At 39.5% G+C, this 18582-nt stretch overlaps 1 protein-coding gene across 3 annotated transcripts in view; it reads left to right on the top strand.

Annotated features, from left to right (window-relative positions):
• The window catches only part of LOC105225749 (dynein axonemal heavy chain 10), a 117128-nt gene that overhangs the window by 36346 nt on the left and 62200 nt on the right, over positions 1-18582 (top strand). For all 3 annotated transcript variants that reach the window (XM_049449517.1, XM_049449518.1, XM_049449519.1), the window contains 8 exons: positions 1876-2008; positions 2351-2436; positions 2758-2892; positions 8314-8520; positions 8590-8804; positions 9377-9572; positions 12759-12992; positions 16488-16596. In XM_049449517.1, coding sequence (XP_049305474.1) covers positions 1876-2008; positions 2351-2436; positions 2758-2892; positions 8314-8520; positions 8590-8804; positions 9377-9572; positions 12759-12992; positions 16488-16596 — 1315 coding nt within the window. The remainder of the gene's footprint in view (positions 1-1875; positions 2009-2350; positions 2437-2757; positions 2893-8313; positions 8521-8589; positions 8805-9376; positions 9573-12758; positions 12993-16487; positions 16597-18582) is intronic.

The following is an 18582-nucleotide window of genomic DNA, read 5'->3' on the forward strand; positions in this document are numbered from 1 at the left end:
GCGTTTTACGTTTTCACTTCGCCACTTTTGTCTGCCGGCATGCATTTTATGTGCTTCATTCGTTTCATTTGCGCATCCGGCCGCCGCCGCTTATTCCTCCCGCTCGCTTGCTTACGCTGATTCTCTGTACAATGCTGCTTCTTCAGCTGTTGCCAGCGAAGAAACCATGAGGCTTGCTAACAAACCAAGAAAACGAATTAAATTGAAGTGTTTATTATGCGAATTAAAAGCGACAATAAGCCGTTGGCTGTTGCCAGTTGCCAGTTGCTGTTATTGCTGTTGTTTTTACTGTTGCTATTGCCATTACTATTCTTATGGCTTCTCCTATTGTTGCTGGCCGTGTGTTGGCGTCGGTGGAAATGGCCACCAGCTCCAGCTCTTTGTCATCAGCATAAAATTTAGAATTTACCGTTGCAAAGACAGTCTCATAAGTAAATGTTTGACTTTCAGTGAGTGTGTGCAAAGCGCACGAATTGTAGGTGACAATGGAGCATTTAAAATTTTGCATTTAAGTGGAGCGAATACCCGTATTTACATACATATCCATATATATACACATTTTTATAAGTAATTTGTTATACTTAAATATGATTCTCCGACGCAAAATTTAAATTTGAATTCATAAGATTTATTATACAAGAACTCTGCACATTGCCCTATTTATGTATTTCGCAACAAGTTGCTATAGTATTCAACGTTGTTAAAATTGGATAATAAGTGCGACACCGTTGCTAAGTCTCAAGACTGGCGTATATACTCTAAAAATGGGCGAAATCGGGCTGCAACCACGCCTAGAATACATACATATATCAAAATTTGTGATTCCATATTTTCATTTCAAGCACCAACGAAGTCATAGGAATAGAACTTTGCACCATTAGTGCCTGCAAGGTATGCCAATTCACGTCCAAAATAGGGGGACCACAACTTTTCAAATCCTCAGATGCTGAATGTGAAGATGACTGTCTACAGATGGTCTTTTATGCTGCCCCTAGCGTTGGTCTTTCCAACGGAGTGGAGGTCTTCCTCTTCTCCCCCCGGCGGGTACTACGTCGAATGCTTTCAGAGCTGGAGTTTTTTCGTCCATTCGCACAATATGACCTAGCCAGTGCTGCCGCCGACTTTTAATTTGCTGAAATATGTCAATGCCGTCGTATATCTCAAACAGCTCATCGTTCCATGGAATGCGATATTCGCCGTTGCCAATACGAAAAGTACCATAAATCTTTCGCAGAACCTATCTCTCGAAATTCCCGTAACGTCGACTCATCAGATGTTCTTATCGTCCATGTCTCTGTTGGCAAGAGTTATTCTCTCGAAAATGATCACCCTTTATATATATATAATTGCTTGGATTCCGAACCTCTGGTTGACGTTTGGCACCTTAAAGTATTCCCCTGCAAACGTATGAAATATTCGGTTATACCCGATCATAGCTCTTCCTTACTTGTTTATCTTTATTTTTTACTATTTGAGTACACATTTTTAAACAATTGATTACAGCAATTTGGAAACTTACTTCCTCCACCAAAAAAGCGAAAAACTAAAATCGACAATAATATTAATCCGAATTCTGCTGACTACATCTCTCTACCTGCCCAAACAATTCCAACTTACAACAAAAGCGCAGAGCTAAGCAAATAATAGTCTCGCACAAATACATACACAATTTGACCTACTGCAATTATTTGCTTTGCCGCAGCTCATTTTAGACTTTTGATTCATGCGAATGTACTCATTCACTAACCCCCGCTCATTTATCAAATTCAACACACTACTCGACGCAACTCCACTCCTTGGCACTCAACTGAGTTGCATTAATTTGCATTTACTCGCATATTTGACCGTATTTCATTTGCTATTCACCCACGCTAGCTGGAGGAGTTCATCAAGGACTTTGAGGAGAACGGGCCCGGTTCGGTGGGGCCTGACCTGGACAAAGGCAGCAAGCTGATGGACTTTTACGGTGCCAAATTGAACAAATACGAAGAGCGACGCATCGAGTTGTGTAAGTACTACAATGAGCGAGAATACATTTTTTTGTTGCCAGACGAAAAACGCGCGGGTTTGTAAATTCTATTTTAATGTATGTATTTGTATATGTGTGTGCTTGTATTCACTCTTAATTTTGTACAACTAACTGTTTACTCTTGCAAATTCATCAAAATCGAAGAGCAGTGGTCTTTTCCTTGGATCTTTGCTGGGCATTAGTTATTATTGTATTAACAAAGTTTTTCTTTTCTCTCATTCCCAATCAACCAACACTGATTACTGCTCTGCACAATTGGCGTACACTCTCAACTCGCTGCCACTACGCTGCTGCCGTTTTCCAACTCTTGTGCTTACGCAGCCAATGCGGAGAAACTTTTCGATATGCCGATGGCTGATTACAATGATTTCTCAAGAATCAAAACCGACTACGAGGGCATGTTATTGGTAAGTCCACGCGCATCAGTCAAATATCATCAATATCTATTAGTCCACAGCGCTCAACGGTCCACAACAATCAGGCTGCTTGCGCCCATCCACCAATCACCACCGCCGTGCCTTCAAATCAAATCGTCAGGCAAACAATTTAATTTTTTAATTAATTTGCTTTGTGCCACTTTGCTGGTCCGAAGCCCGAAGGTGGCAGCGTGATTGGTTGGTGCGGGTAGTTTAGCACAATAGTTTGCTTAATTTTTATTAACTTTATAGTTTTACAAACTTTTATTAAAACGCCGCTCTCTTCATTTTACCATTCGCATGTCTACACAGGTCTACAAGCTGTACAAAGCCTACAAGACTGGCAGAGAAGTTTGGTCGAAGACACTATGGGCCGATTTGGATCCACAAATACTCACGGATGGCATCGAAAGTTACATGAAAGAGTTTCGCAAACTACCAAAACAGGTATGTACGTGCATATTCGTGTCTAGCTACACTAGTTTGCGGGGAGAGCAAGTCAATTTCTGCCTGAGAGTTGAAAGTTTCCTAATTAGTTTGCTTCAATGGTTTCTACCGGCGGAATTAGATAGTGATTAACTGTAAGGGTATATGTACGCACAGGGTTCAATGTTTTGTTACTAAAGTATAAGTAGGAATTGACAATCGAAAGCTAATCTTAGATGCTTTAGTTTCAGTAGCTTCTAAAATTATAATGATTCTAAATAAACTCCAGCTAAATTCAGTCTAAAACATTCTTAAGGATATATTTTTAGTGGATGTCGTTAAACTTTTCCGTTCCCACAATAGTCGGGTCTATGTAACTGAAACGGAACCGGATTTTTATCCGGCCAAGGTCTGTCAGCTCGCCAGATTTCTGCCGCTAGAAGAGCAACAACAACTTTACCTCGCAGACACTGGACTACCGAATGTCTGAGCGCCTCGTCGCCATAATAGCCATTAGTCATTTTATTATGCGGAAGCCGATTGGTGGCTCAGTTCAAAATTTGAAATTGTAAGAGAGCAGAACTGCTATAAAGGACTTAAGCGCGCTAACCGAGAGCCAGCACTTGTGAGGTTGTGAAACTCTCTGGCCCAGCATAGAATCCAAAAAGTCCTTATCACGGCTCACATCGCCGCATTGACAGGCGTCCTAACTGTACACTGTCCCTTTGCCATCATGCACAAAGGCATATGATTTTATATGCCGAAACTTGTCAAAGTTGCAATGAAAAAATTAAGATTTATAGATTCAACCACTTTCTCTTCCATTGTCTGGATTTCGCCAGACTAAGATTGAAGCATTTCGGTAGCCATAATATTTTACAAACCCGACAAATTGGCTGATATTAGCCGCCTCAATAAATTTCTAGGCACTAGGAGTTTTGTTCGACTTTCTTTTTGATCCATACATAGAAGTTCTGAACATCACGACGTAAAAGTGTCTCTAGCAGTCAATGTGGAATCAGTCGGGATCTCATCTATCGGACTTTTTATCTAACCTACTCTAACATTCCATCTCCGTATTATATAGAGCAAGCTTATAGTCGTATTTACTCTTAACTTTTGCCAAAGGCACTTTCAAATTTGAAAAATTCTCTTTCTGCACAAATATTTCTTTCATTATCACATAATGCCTCACCCTGCATAAATTGTACTCCTTGTTTCAATAGCCCGTTGCCCGCCTTGATTGTTTCATTCTTGTGTCTTCATCTTCAATGTGGACGCGTAATTTTAGTCCAAGCTTTCGGCTGATCCTGTTCTTTCCAGCAACTGCCACCATCGCCGCTGGCTCTTAATTCAGCGTTTGCAGGTGTTGTGCGTTGCCGTTGCAATTTTGCCAAAAACAGAGTGGCGCTTTCACCGAGGCAGGAAGAGCAGCTGCAGCAGCGTTGGCAGCGGCTGTTCTACGCAGTGACACAATTTCCACTTTCTTTCTGCTGATTATGACAAATTGATTTATTTACTTTCCTAACAAGTTTTATGGCACTTTACTAGCAGTTTCCGCTTGAACTTTCCGCACTTTGTTGCACGACGGAAATATTTTTTAATTGCACAAGCCAAACAAATTCCGAAGTCATAAAATTTCTATTATGCATAAATTTCAGCAAGTCGAAAGTTCTTCTTTTTTTCTTTCTTGCCCCTTTTCTTCGTCAAATGATATGAGTAGTTTAGACTTTGGATTTTGCCACATGACTGCCTTTCGAGGCGATGGAGAGTAGATATGCTCGTTGTTCAGATCGTGTTTGTGTTCGTGTTTGGTGTGACATTATTCATTTTATGGTTGATTGTGGTGATGACTTTTAGTAAAGTGAATATAAATATTAAGGTGAGAAATTATTTATTAATGTTTTTCTGTAAATTAGTTCAACAATTTGAGTGTTATTGTTAAAAATATTCGAACATTTTTGCCATATATATTTGGATTAAGGTTTTTGTGTTCCGCTTATAGACCAAGTCTCCTCTGTGTAAACGGAAAACATCCGTTTGAAAGCGAGCTGAATTGAGAAGACGAATCAATACTCCCCACAGTTGTATACTGGGTTTGAGCGCCCCACGTATTCGACGCAGTACCCGCCGGGGGAAGCAGAAAAAGAGAGGGAAGCAGAGAAGACCTCCACTCCGTTGGAAAGACCAGGTGAAGAAAGCCCTGACTACTCTTGGAATCTCCAGTTGGCGCCAAATAGCAAAAAGGAAGAACGCGCGAGTCGTAATTTTGAAAACCTGCCACCGATAAATTCTTTTGCCTTACGGCTTGAATGGAAATTGGACTATGTCCAGTAAAAGCTCCTACAATCTTAGCCTTTGGTCTTCTCATTTTATTGCAATCAACGCAGAATCAATTCGGACTGTCTGACTATCATTTTCTTAAATCCCAGGCCCTTTTATTTTCGGTTTTAATTCATCGGTCGAAAAAATATTACTTCTGCCTCTCAATTACATTTTTTCCTGAATTGTTTATGCTTTATCTTCTAGTATTTGTTAGTCCAAGACCTTTAAAATAAAGAGAGCAGTTCAGTAATATAACAGAGTTCTCTCAGTTCATTTAAAAAGAATTATGATCGGCTGAGACCCAAAAATAAAGTTTTGTTACTCGTCCATTGAAATACCAAAGATGTTTCACTCCTCGACCTGATAACAACCCACATCACCTTGGGTCTCTAGCAGTAACTGAGGGTCTTTAGTAATCCTAAAAAATATATAAAAGGGATAGATTAAGAAAGAGTACCATATCCAAATTAGACAAAAACCCCCAACCTAGTTGCCAGCTAATTCGTTCCATTAGTTCGAAAGCCTAATAAAATATTTTCCATTTTAATTGGCAGTCACTATCCATATCTACGGATCTCTTTGCTAATTGTTATGCATTGAATTTCACGCCGATATGTCACTGCAAATAAACAAACACACTCGTAGACCCCAACCGGCATATTATATATGCTCGTAAATGGAATTAAAGCACTTCGGCGATGCCGTTCACTAAACACATCCTCCTAGTCGCACACAATCAATTCCGTCCACAAACCGTTGGAATTTCATGTTGTTTGCACAGCCGCTAAGGTCGAGTCCATTCAGCTGTTGCCAGTCGCATTGCCAGACCTGCCATCCCGCTCGCAGCCGCTTCCCACCGCCAAACAGCTTGCAATGTATGGTTGTGGTCGGTGGGCTTAGCGGTGTCAGCGTGAATTATGACAACTCTGACTAGTCGCCAGCAACGACGCCGACGCGCTCATACACACATCTGTGTATATTTGCCGAGGCGGGCGAGCGGCGCTATCGAACTCCCCATGGCGAGTTGTTTTCGAAATTTCATAGAACTCGTGGGCGCAATAAATCTCATTTCGAAGGCTGCAGCGGCGTATTCAAAAATACCAGCGATGTGGGGGCCAACGCACCGCAGAAGGGGGTAAGCGGCAGCAGGACCACAGCGCCCAAAATGTTAATTTAGGCATACAATTGCCTAATTCTAACCAGCCACTGAGCGGAGGGCCTGATGCGTCCATTGTCCATATGTTGGTAATCACATGAAAAGCCCCCAGCGCCGGTGCTGCCGATGCTGCATCGGAGGCCGGCACTGATAATGGTACTGCCTGGTATGGTTTTTGTTGCCATGCCAATGACAACGGTTCCAACAAGAGCAACAACAACGTCATTGAAAGCAATAACAAATAGCAAGGGCTAACCGCAACTTGTCAAACATTACATATGTGGCGGTCGCCATTTCGCGCCTGACCAGCCGCTCGGCCGCGTATTACGCAAAAGGCAATTGCTGTACGCAACTAATATTGCTGTCGCTGCTTTTTTGTTATTGCCGATATTTTGATTATTTTAATTTCGTTCAAATTGATTTACATTTTAGTTGCGGTTGATTTGTGTGGATGCAAGTGAAATTGAGTTGGCGCTAGCCTTGGCGCGGGCTTTGTCGCATAAAGTCCGCATCATTGCATTGGCTGTCGCTCTCTCGCGTTGATCGCTGGATAAACACAGTCGGCGTGTCGGCGCGACGAAGTGCAAGGCGTGAGGCGCTTGTCAGCCGCCAGCGATAAGCACTACGTTGTTGATTATTTATTGGCAGGCAGTGGCCTAATTTAGTCGGGCTAATAACGAGTCCATCCGCGCGACTCAGCGCTGTCCGGTGCTGCGTTGCGTTGTGTGCGCGCTGTGCAATTTGTGATTGACCATTTTGAGATTGGTTGGCATAATTGAAATATGCATTTGGACAATTGCGCGTGCTGATGGAAAATTACACCACATAAATTGGAGAAAGGTCCAACAAATTCATTTATGAGGGTTATGGCAAGTATAAATTTCAAAGTGACGCAATAATAAGTTTATTTAGTAGTCAAAATTTAATATGATAAAGTGCTACATTTAAATCTGCCGAGATTTAAAAACAAAATTTCACATTTTTGGAAGAGTTTTCTGAGTAAAACCAATTTTTAAATAATTTGTGTGGCACAGACTCAGTAGAAAGATCTTTTTGGAAAACAAATTGCTACATATATAGCTGGGGACCCTTGGAAGAGCTTATAACAATGATGTGGGCAGACTGCTAATCCCAGATTGCGAATATTGGGTAGTCGAAAAAGTCTTTTCGTATTATGTCAATAGTTGTGTTGGAAAGGTGAGATTTTAAGCTTTATATCTGCGATTCTTTGCTGAAACGAAGTGAAATCGAACCATTTCTGAAGCGAATGATGGCAAGACAAGAAAAGTGGATCAAATATGACAATAATGTGCGAAAAAGATCATGGTCCAAGCGTGGTGAAGCTCAACAAATGGTCGAAAGGCCAGGATTGACACCTCGAAAGGTTATGCTGAGTGTTTGATGGGATTGGAAAGGAATCATCCACTATGAGCTGCTCCAGGCTGATTGAAGGACTGATTCTACATTTTACTATCAGCAACTGATGAGAAAAAAGAGCAAAAAGTCATTAACTGGCAGGGCTTCCTCTTCCATCAGGACAACGCTAGACCACATACATCTTTGATGACTCGAAAAAAACTGGGAGAGCTTGGCTGGGAAGTTTTGATGCATCCAACATACAGCCCTGACTTTCATACTATCGGACTACTATTTGTTTTGGTCAATGCAGAACTTCCTTAATGGAGTAAAGTTAGCTTCAAGAGAATCCTGTAGAAACCAGAGAAGTTTTGCACTTATGAAATAATGTCTTTAGTGGAAAAATGGCAAAAAGTGATTGACCAAATGGTACATATTTGGGTAATCAAATCAAAAAAATAAGTTGAAGTATGATTAGAAATACGAAAAGACTTTTTCGACTACCCAATATTTAGACATTTAATTAATTCCTCTATCGGAACTAATGGAGAATTTTACCTCTTTAATATATAAAAAAAACTTATCTAACCGATTTACTTTACCAGGTTCGCATGCTACCCTCGGGCATGATGCTCGAATTGAGCATGAAACAATTCAAGAATACGGTACCGTTAATGGTAAGTCTAAAGAATGAGGCCTTACGCGAGCGCCATTGGAATCAACTGATGGAGAAGACGGGTCAGTACTTCGATATGGCGCCAGCACGTTTCACGCTCGAAAATATGTTCGCAATGAAACTGCACGAGTATCAGGTGAGAATGAACTACAATGAAACTTGACTTTAATTATTATTAATATTTTGTATATTTTTACAATTTTAGGAAATCGCTGAACAAATTCTCAATAATGCTATTAAAGAGCTGGCGATTGAGCGCGGCGTTAAGGCCGTCGAAGACACCTGGGCCACCATGGCATTCAAAGTGCATAGACACTACAAGGGCACGGAGGATCGTGGTTACACATTGGGCTCAGTGGAGGAGATTATCTTAACGCTGGAAGACAACGCTATGAACTTGCAATCGATGGGCGCATCGCAGTGAGTGAAAACAAAGCTTGTAGAGCGCTCAGTTAATATAATTATCACAAGCTCTATATATGTATGATACTTTCTCTCTGAAGAGGCTGGTTTTTTTGCGCTCTTCCTACCACATTCCAACTGTAAAGATCTTTTTTGATTTACATATATAAGTATCACATATTGTTATTGTTCATTTAGCGTCAGTCGAGTCAACACAACTGGCAAGATTATTGAGTTTATTTGAATAACTTCCTTCATATTCCTTCATTATATTTGCTATCTCCTCATTTTTGTTGTCCGTGACATAAACTAGCTACTCTTACCACTTGCTCTGCTCCGTTTCGCTTGTATCAATTTCATATGAGTACTATGTATGTTTGTATGTATGAGAATCACTCAAGTTACCCGCAAGCGTTGTCATGTCTTCCATGTGACAAAGGAGCGCCAGGAATTCATGTGGCATCATTTTCCTGTTTATTAGTTAAGATATCAACCATAGAGCGCTCAGCGTTGTTGCAACACTTTGCCTCATTTTACTTTCCCACGACCTAGTCCCGGCACACATTCCATTTCGTTTATCGCACTGACAGGTTCATTGGTCCATTTCTGGAGACTGTCAATAAGTGGGAGCGCCTGTTGTCCTTGATCGGTGAAATCATTGACGAGTGGCAGGTGGTGCAGCGCAAGTGGCTCTACCTGGAGGGCATCTTTATTGGCGGCGATATACGTGCACAGTTGCCAGATGAAGCGAAGAAATTCGATGACATTGACAAAGCATACCGTAGGGTAAGTACCACACTCATGCATACATACATATATAAAATAGAGTTAAACACACACATATGCGCCGATTTAAGTGGTTGAGCTTGTAAAGAGAAGTTGTGCTTGAAGGAACTGAGTTTGAAGCTTTCACTATGGCGATTTGTGGAATTGGCATTATTTTGCCAAAGCATGAACTTGTTAGCCAAAATGTGTAGGTGTGTGGCGCGTGTGCACATTCATGTTGTGTTATTCCTGCGCAATTCGTGTGTCGACAATGTGGCGTCTTGCTACTTAACGGTAAATTTAATACGCACGCAAAACATCGTCGTGCCACACAATGGCGCATGAAAGTGTATTCGAGCATGCTTAGGGGGCAATACGGTTATACGAGTACGTACAATACATGTGTATGGATGTGTTTGTGTTATGCATGTGTATTTGACTGTGGCTGTATTATTTTAGGGTGAAGTTACATATTACTACTCTGTTGACATCTGACCGTGGCGAGGTTAACCAAGTTACTAACAAGCGTGCCTTTGACAAATACAATTTTACAGACATAGCATTGTATACATACAAATCTACAATTGTGCTTTCGAACACATATTGGCAGTTTTCGGCGAACTTATTATTAAGCGCTCATTCAAAATGGTATATCGAACTTTTGGTATAGGGAAGAATAGGGTGGTTCACTAATTGGGTGTTCCGCGCGAAAATATCGAAAATTACACAAAACTAGAAGAAATCAACGAAAGGATAATGAATGTGCCCATTCGGTATCGTATTAGCATTTCCAAATTATTATGGCCCCAGATTGATCTCAAGAGATCTAGTGATTTACGCTTAGTAAGACTAGCCTCTCCCTAGTTGTGGTGATTTTAATAGGTCATTGCCGTGTTGGCGTCCATGCTGTTAGGCTGTGAATCTTACAAGACATCTGGAAGTAGACGACTGGACTGGAATGAAAATGAAACCCCCGTACTAATCTGTGCTGGCCGCTAAGCGTTTTGCTAATTTATAAGTTCTAGTTTCTATAGCTTCACAAAGAACAATATACAAGGTGCGTTCCTAAGTAGGGCTTTTTGAATCTACCGTCCCCTGGTGGCGCCATCTATATGTCGACTGGTGCTTTAAAATCTGCTATCTTTATCGATTGTCCAGTGAGAATTTCATGACATTTCATACATTGAAAGTGAAGTTAAATGAGCTTCGACCAAAGAGCCAACATTAAATTTTATTTTAAAATTGGTAAAACTTTTACCGAAACGTTTCGATTGCTAAAACAAGTTTATGACGATGATTGCCTATTCCGTAGCAGAGCGCAAGAGTGTTTTCAACGTTTTTAAATTGGTCGAGAGGAAATAAAAGACGATCAACATGTGGGCCAATCAAAATCTGTGATCACCGGATTTTTCATCGAAACTGTGCGTGAATTCATCAAAAATCAGCCGAAATCATCATTGAAATTCATGGAAATGAAATTGAACATCTCCAAAACATCAATTTATCGCAATTTGACCCAAAATTTGGGCTTCCGAAACGTGTGTGCACATGTGTTCAGCACAAATTGACAAACGACTAAAAATTGCTCAGAATCCAACATTCGAAGGGCATCATTGTGACCGATTATTTGACCACTAACCACACCCCGTATTTACCTGGTATGGCACCGTGCGACTTCTTTCTTTTCGGAAAAATGCATTTGCCTATGAAAGGAAAGCGTTATGCAGACGTAGAGGCCATACAAAAGGCTAGCACCGGCATACTGGCGGCCATACCAGCCAACGAGCAAAAACACTCGTTCGACATGCTTTTGGACCGTGCAAAAAGATGTATTGAAGCAGAAGGAGACTATTTTGAATAAAATAAATTTATTTTGCCGAAATAACCATTTGATCTGTTTTTTTTTTTTAAGTCCGGTTTACTTTGGAACAGTCCTTGTATAGTCCAGTTACAGACCAATTGCGATCTCTCTAGATCGGCCATCTAATCTAACCTAACCTACTAGCACCTCGCTATCAGTAAAATGGGAACGGCTCGCTGCTCCGTTTTCTTCGTGCGTTCTACTACTATGTAGTTGAGTTTCGAGCGAACTTGGTTCGCGTTAACCCACCATTAATGATTATTCTCTCGCAGAGTCTGTTTTGCCGAAGGTGACTTGCAAGAGATCCAATGATCTTTCGCCGGCTAGGCCAGATTTTCAATCTGAAGTGTAGCATATAACAGCTGGATCAAGTATAACCAGGTGAAAATTAACTGAACAAAGATCCTCTAATACATATCTCTTAGATTCCCGACTTCTAAATACATAATGAATAATTTCCACAAGAGCTGTCAAAAACTATCAAAGATTGAATCGCTTTTGTTACAGACCAATATCTAGATCAAAGCCTCTCAGTGCCTATAATTTTATATTTTATTTTAGTAGTCTCCAGTACAGTTCGGCAACACTGATCAATGTTCAGCCTAGAGATCGTTCTTCGGTTTTACTGATTAGTGTTTAGCTTAGAGATCGTTCTTCGGAATAATAAACGTATCGAAAAGCATCTACTAAAAGCTCGAAATCCTGACTTAGCATACAATTTTTTTTTATGATAACTCCTGCTTTTGTTCAACCTTATATTTCGATTTCTTTAACAGTTTTAATATTATTTTTTCCCTTTGATGAAGCAAAAAGTAATTTTTATATTTCCATAAAAAGCGAACCACCCTAAAGCAACTAATGCTTTTCTCCACACAACTATTGGCACTTTTAAGGTGAAATGAAATTCGACCAATACTCCAAGTAAGACTCTTGCAAAGCAGATGACGTGCTTGTCGTCAGCAAATACAAAAACAACAACAACGTCACAACTGTCACAATAACTTCAATTGAAATCTTACTCATATATTAACCTGCTGCCAAGCACACTATACGAATATTCGGTATTACATTTCGCTTGTTTGTCGAGTTTGCTTACTTGCCACTTACTTTTGCCACATTTGCAACATTTGCCACAATCACTGCACATTTATGTGATTTATTTACTTTGATTTCATTTCGTACACTCGTTAGCCCCCGTTTTCTCGCCACTTGTCGCCAACATACTTGCATAGCAATATTCATCACACATACATATATATATGTATGTATACATACTATGTCTTCATATTCATGCTTCTATGCTTTTCTACACCACATTAGTTGTGTTTCTATATTTCATTTTGCAGATTATGGTCGACTGTGCCAAGAATCCATTGGTGGTGCCACTTTGCTCGGTGCCTGGCCGTTTGCCCGAAATTCAAGGACTCGGCGTCGGTTTGGAGAACTGTCAGAAGTCATTAAATGAGTATTTGGAATCGAAAAGACGCATATTTCCACGCTTTTACTTCATTTCCACGGATGAGTTGCTTTCGATTTTGGGCAGCAGCGATCCGTCGGCTGTGCAAAATCATATAATCAAGGTATGTAAATGTGTTAGTGCTCTTCCAAGTAATTTTGTGTAGTGAATGAGAGGGTACTAAAGTGAAAGAAATTCTAAAGGAATAAGCGCGTTGTGCCAGAAAAATGTTTACAACCCTTGTTTATGAAATATGTGGTGAGGAAGAAGATTTTTCCCTTCAACATTATTTCAAACCCTTTTCCAATTTTATTATTACTATAGAGAATACAGGTAATGATCCAAAAACTAGTCAAAGGTCGTGTCAACATTTTAACTTGATAAGTACAGTCATTTCAGAGACATTGTCCTCACCGACTCTGAAAAACATGAAAATTTTTGGATACCCTTATGCCATACTATGATGTATTTTTTTTATTAAATGTAAAGTGAAAGTCTAAAATGAGATTTCTTGTCGGTGATTTTAGTTTGTTTAGTACGAGGAAGCATCGAAGGCCGGAATGCGGGACTTTCATCAGCTAGCTAATACTAACTTACTCCCAACTCAGGTCTCTTTCACGGGACCACTTGACTAAATATTACTTCATGGAAGAGAAGAAGAAATTAAAGTCTCCTCCCTTGAACAGACTGGCTGACGTCTAATCTATTGTACATGTCTCAATCGTATCTTAATTAGAGCTGCCGCTTCACTGACAGTTTTCCATTTACAGAGCGCTCGCTCATAGGGACAGTAAAATTTTCCACCGTGAGACTAAACTTAATGGGAATGGTATTGGTAGCGGTATGCGATTGGCGATATTGTTTATTTATGTATATTTTCGAGATTATTGAATTGCTTGATAAAACGAGGCCTTGCAGAATTTTTTGTTTCCTGACCAAAGTCAACATTAATGCGCTTGAAGCATATGTCACCAACTTATTAGTGTTACGATGTCAACATGCGCCCACACTTATCACATATTCATAAATGAATACACCCAGCCGAGAAATGCACTGTTCCCTTGGTAACACAGATTCGCTGATATAAAGTAGTTAAAATGTGCGGATAAACGAAGACGACATGAAAAGTATCGCAAAACTATATCTAAACTATTAAACTACATTTATTTTAGATATTTTCATGATGATTACTAGAAGACAAATCATCCCATCACTATCAATTTTTTTCTGTTCTGGACATAGTTCTCTTTACAAAGACCTTTCGAGCTGATCAAAAATTGAATTTTGATAGGCCAAGGTATCTAATTTCTTCCTTAAAAAATGTTGCTATGTATCCTTGAAAAATATACCTTAAAAGTTTTCTTTTAAAGAACTGATACGGTATTTATTGATTAAGCAGTTTTTATTGAAATTGTCAGTGGTACGCTGACGGCTCGAAAATACCGGAAGGCATTGGAGCAGACTATACGGGGCCGCACTCCAAGCTATCCATACCAATGAGTTGTTTTTCGCGCACCTTTCAAGCAGAAGTCTTTGCTATAAATCAGTGTGCAGAAATCAATATCCAACGTAACTATTGTAACCAGTGTATCAGGGTATATCACTCAGCAATAATGAAGCGGCACTAAAAGCTTGTGAAGTTAAATCGGTATTAGAGTAGGACGAGTGTATAGGAAGGCTGCACTGCCAATCAGTTTGCAGCCATGTAAACCTGATCTGGGTACCCGGAGCATCAAGGAGTAGCCAGCAATGAGCTGGTCGACGAACTAACTTGCTCTGCGGCGGCTACCATAATGATAGGCCAGAACAATGTATTGCTACATCTTATTCGTCCTCATAAGGAAATTGCTCCATAATTGGTATTATTTTGAGGCTTCTTTTTTTTGCTGATAGATTTATAGAAAATTTGAAGTTTTTTGCACTACGACCTGTGATCTATTATGTGCTCTCATATATCCCATGTGGTCACAAAGGTTCAGCACTCTGATCTTTATCCATGTAGATTGATCCAAGGACCTTAAGCCCGCTTTTACAAATTGCTTTCTAGAATCAAATGTTCTGCTGCTTCCAGTTCCATATCGCTAAACCGGCAGTTTGCACAGGAGACTATGCCCATGTTGGACAAGTGTTTCTTATAATAATTTTTTTATTTGTTGTTTTTTTAATTCCAATCTTGCGAATGCGACTGTCTGCCCGGCCGTCTGTTCATGCAAGCGATAACTAAACTAAAAATTAAGATATCTTGGTGAACCTACATATGTAAATTCCTTAGTACCCAAACCGGGTTCGTATTACTGATGAAACGAGTCGGATCATTGCCCCGCCTACAAAACGACATTCATCGAAAACCAATAAAGTGTCATAACTAAGCGCCAAATGGAGAAACAAAATTGTATTTAATTTTGAGTAGGGAATTGTGGGGGTGAAGGACATCCGTGGTCTGAAAATCTTTAAACTAAAATATAAAATTAGCACGGAACCGGTCTTATTTAACTAAACTGTGTGAAAATGAGCAAATAAGCCACACCTACTTTCCGTATAACACAATCTTAAATTCGATTTGATTCCTTCACTTTCCAGTATACAAATCAAAAAGCAAATAATATATTGGGAAAAAACTTTGTACAAAACTTTACGATTTGCCAGCTGATGACCAAAAAATTCAAAATCGGACTAAAACTATTCAAGCTCCCAAATACCAAATATGCAGAGCCCAGTTCCTGTTGCGAACTTTTTATCGAAAATGTCGGTCAATCTTTGAGATATATAGTATATACTATAGTATAAAAGTATGAAATGTTCGGTTACTCCCGAACTCAACCCTTCCTTATTTGTTTGATATGAAAATGGCAGGTATTTTTTTGAAAAATATCATCTCGTAAAAAATTCTAATTGCTTTTGTGAAAATAAGAGTCGACCGACTAGTTGGATTTGTGACTGAAAGATGATAGTTTTCCAGTACTTCATAACTGTTTAACTCCACTATAGGCTGTATACATACTTATGTACGTATACATAAATGAATACATTTGCCGAACGCCTATATGGATGGCGTCATAAAAGTTAATGCGTCTGTTTATGAACTTGTATGCGTTAATATGTTGGTCATCAGTGTTTGTGGCATAATGCAGCCACATGTTGACGTTAATGTTGCCTATTTAAGCACCCGCACAGCTACAAATATATTCGAGCTATTTGCAGGCGTATGTGTGCATATTTCCACTGATTTTTCTACTGATTTTTCTACGATTTTATTTTGTTTTTTTTTTTACCTTCATTTCACTTTTAGTAATTTTTGCGTCGGACACACGGTGTCTCCAGCACATTTATTGCTTTTTTACGCCACAACAAAAATTTATTTAATACGATATCAACGGACAATAAATTCGAATTTACTTTGGTTATTAAGTTTTTATATTTCTGAAACTGATTTACTGCATCCTTCATGTTTGCTACTTAATTCGTTATTTTATTATTACAATTTGATGTTGTTTCTTGCGCTTTTCTCTTAGCATTTCATGCGCCACTGTCGTCTCACACTCAATTTATCTTTTATTTCTGCTTTCTTTTTTCACGCTTTTCTGCTGCTGCTGCTCATTCATTCGCGCCACACACACAGATGTACGACAACATTAAGTCACTGCGCTTTTCCAAGGACAATTCGGATCAGCCCATCGTCACTGCAATGATATCCAGCGAGGGTGAGGTTATGGAATTTCGCCACAGCGGTAAGTATAGACTTATATTTATTCTATAGTATGTATATGTGTCTGTGTATGTGGTACGTGCTCGGTGCAATTGGTCGCCAATGCTCGAGCCACACTTAATTACCAGCGACTGCTCAGACTATGTCGTAGATTTCTCAAGCACCACTACATTAAATTATAGAATAATGGCGAAGCGTGCATAGAGCGCGACGAGTAATGGCGTGATATAAAAATCAAAATGGAAAAAAATATATAAAAATGAAAAATACAAATATAAGTAACGGTAGTAATAATATAATTTTACGCAAGCAAAGCAATAACTGTAGCACTCACACACCAACACTCGAGCAATTACATTTGCCAATGCCCAACACCGCCAGCGTCAGTGTTCCATATCCAATTGCCGAATGCTTGATTGTCCAGTAAGCGCGCTCGCTTGCCACGCTTTGTCCTCGCGCTGTGTTTTTTTTTTAATTTTCTTTTTTTTCTCCATTAAGCTCGCCAATACAAGCGATTTGCTTCGATTGACTCTGTCATTTCCGCGCGCATTCTTCTTACTTACATTCATACACCCACACAGACAGACATATACACATTTATGCGCTTTGCCTTCGCTTTTCTTGATTTGCTTGCGCAGCAATGAGTATGCGGTCGGACGGACGAAAAGTAGATTGGCGAAATGAAATTGAACTTTTTATGTGAATAAACTTCTGAAATTTCTTTTTATATTATTTTATTACTTTTAATTAATTGTGGCAACGATGCGAATGTCCTTTGATGGCAACTTCACTTTGGCCGATGATAATCGAGCGTGTTGAGCACAGTGGGATAAAGTTCGTAAGCGACTACTGTTATATAAAATATTAATATAAAAAAAATATATTTTTAGTATCTAAGACTGTTTTTTAGAACAAGTGTTGTCAACCCCATTCAGCCGTATTCAATATAAAAAGGAAAAATTAAAATTCTGTATGGCTTCCTTCATATATTACCACCATAAAAGTTACCTTTAACTTAAAAATTTTTAATAAATTATTATGAAAATTGCTTCATCGGTGAACCCGCGTATTTTGTTCTCGGCACGTCTTCGGATTTGACCACCAAAGTTGATGTTGGCTCCATCTAAGAACTTCTCGACGTCTGTATTAACTACTGAACTCAAAATTTGCTCGTTTTTAACTCGAAACCAATAACAAAACCTACTAGAGAAAAAACAGTTATGCTCGTTGTATAATGTTCCAAAGTCGTCTGCTTCTATACTTTCTCCAAATTTTTCAACGTTGTATTTTGCAACCTCGAAAATATTCCTCTAGCCCCTACCAGGTTTTTTGTCGATGGTAGTTGCAGAATTTGAAATTCCACCAATCTGGTATTGTCAGTTTTGATCCGGGATTATCCCTGTTCGAACGAAATTATTTATTCATGCACCAAAAAGCAAGTTTAGATTAGTTTAGATGGCGGGGCTTATCCAAAAACGATGGACTTCACTGGTATAAATATTTGTCGGTTATATTACCCATAAACTCCTAAAAGTGGATCCCCAAATACTCATATATCGACAAAGTGTTATTAGTTTTAAAAAAGCTGTTAATATCAATCCCAGCCGGTTCGCTAGGTACTCTAATTGTGTGTCTATCAAGATATTTCAATATCAGTTTGTCAAAGCCGGACAATTGAGGAGAAAGTGACAAGGTGATTCCACTTAGGCTTCCTCCATACAGATTTGGAAAAGAAAGTTCGACAGAATATTAAGCCACAGCGCGCTTTCTAATGCGGCCAAGCTTTGAGCGCAGATTAAGCAATCTCAAAACCAATATAGCCGCTCGGTTATCGGGTTCTGTAGTAAATTAAACTACAGAGCAGTATATTTACAACTGACTTGATATTATTTTGAAAGTAAAGATGATGGAGAGCTTCCGTCACAAGACTCCACCTTCACCATCCCTCTTAACTTCGATCCGTGCGTGAAAAAACTCACTGTACCTCCTCTCCAACGGCTTCGTCTTG

Source organism: Bactrocera dorsalis, chromosome 2, assembly GCF_023373825.1.
Source record: "Bactrocera dorsalis isolate Fly_Bdor chromosome 2, ASM2337382v1, whole genome shotgun sequence".
NCBI lineage: Eukaryota > Metazoa > Arthropoda > Insecta > Diptera > Tephritidae > Bactrocera > Bactrocera dorsalis.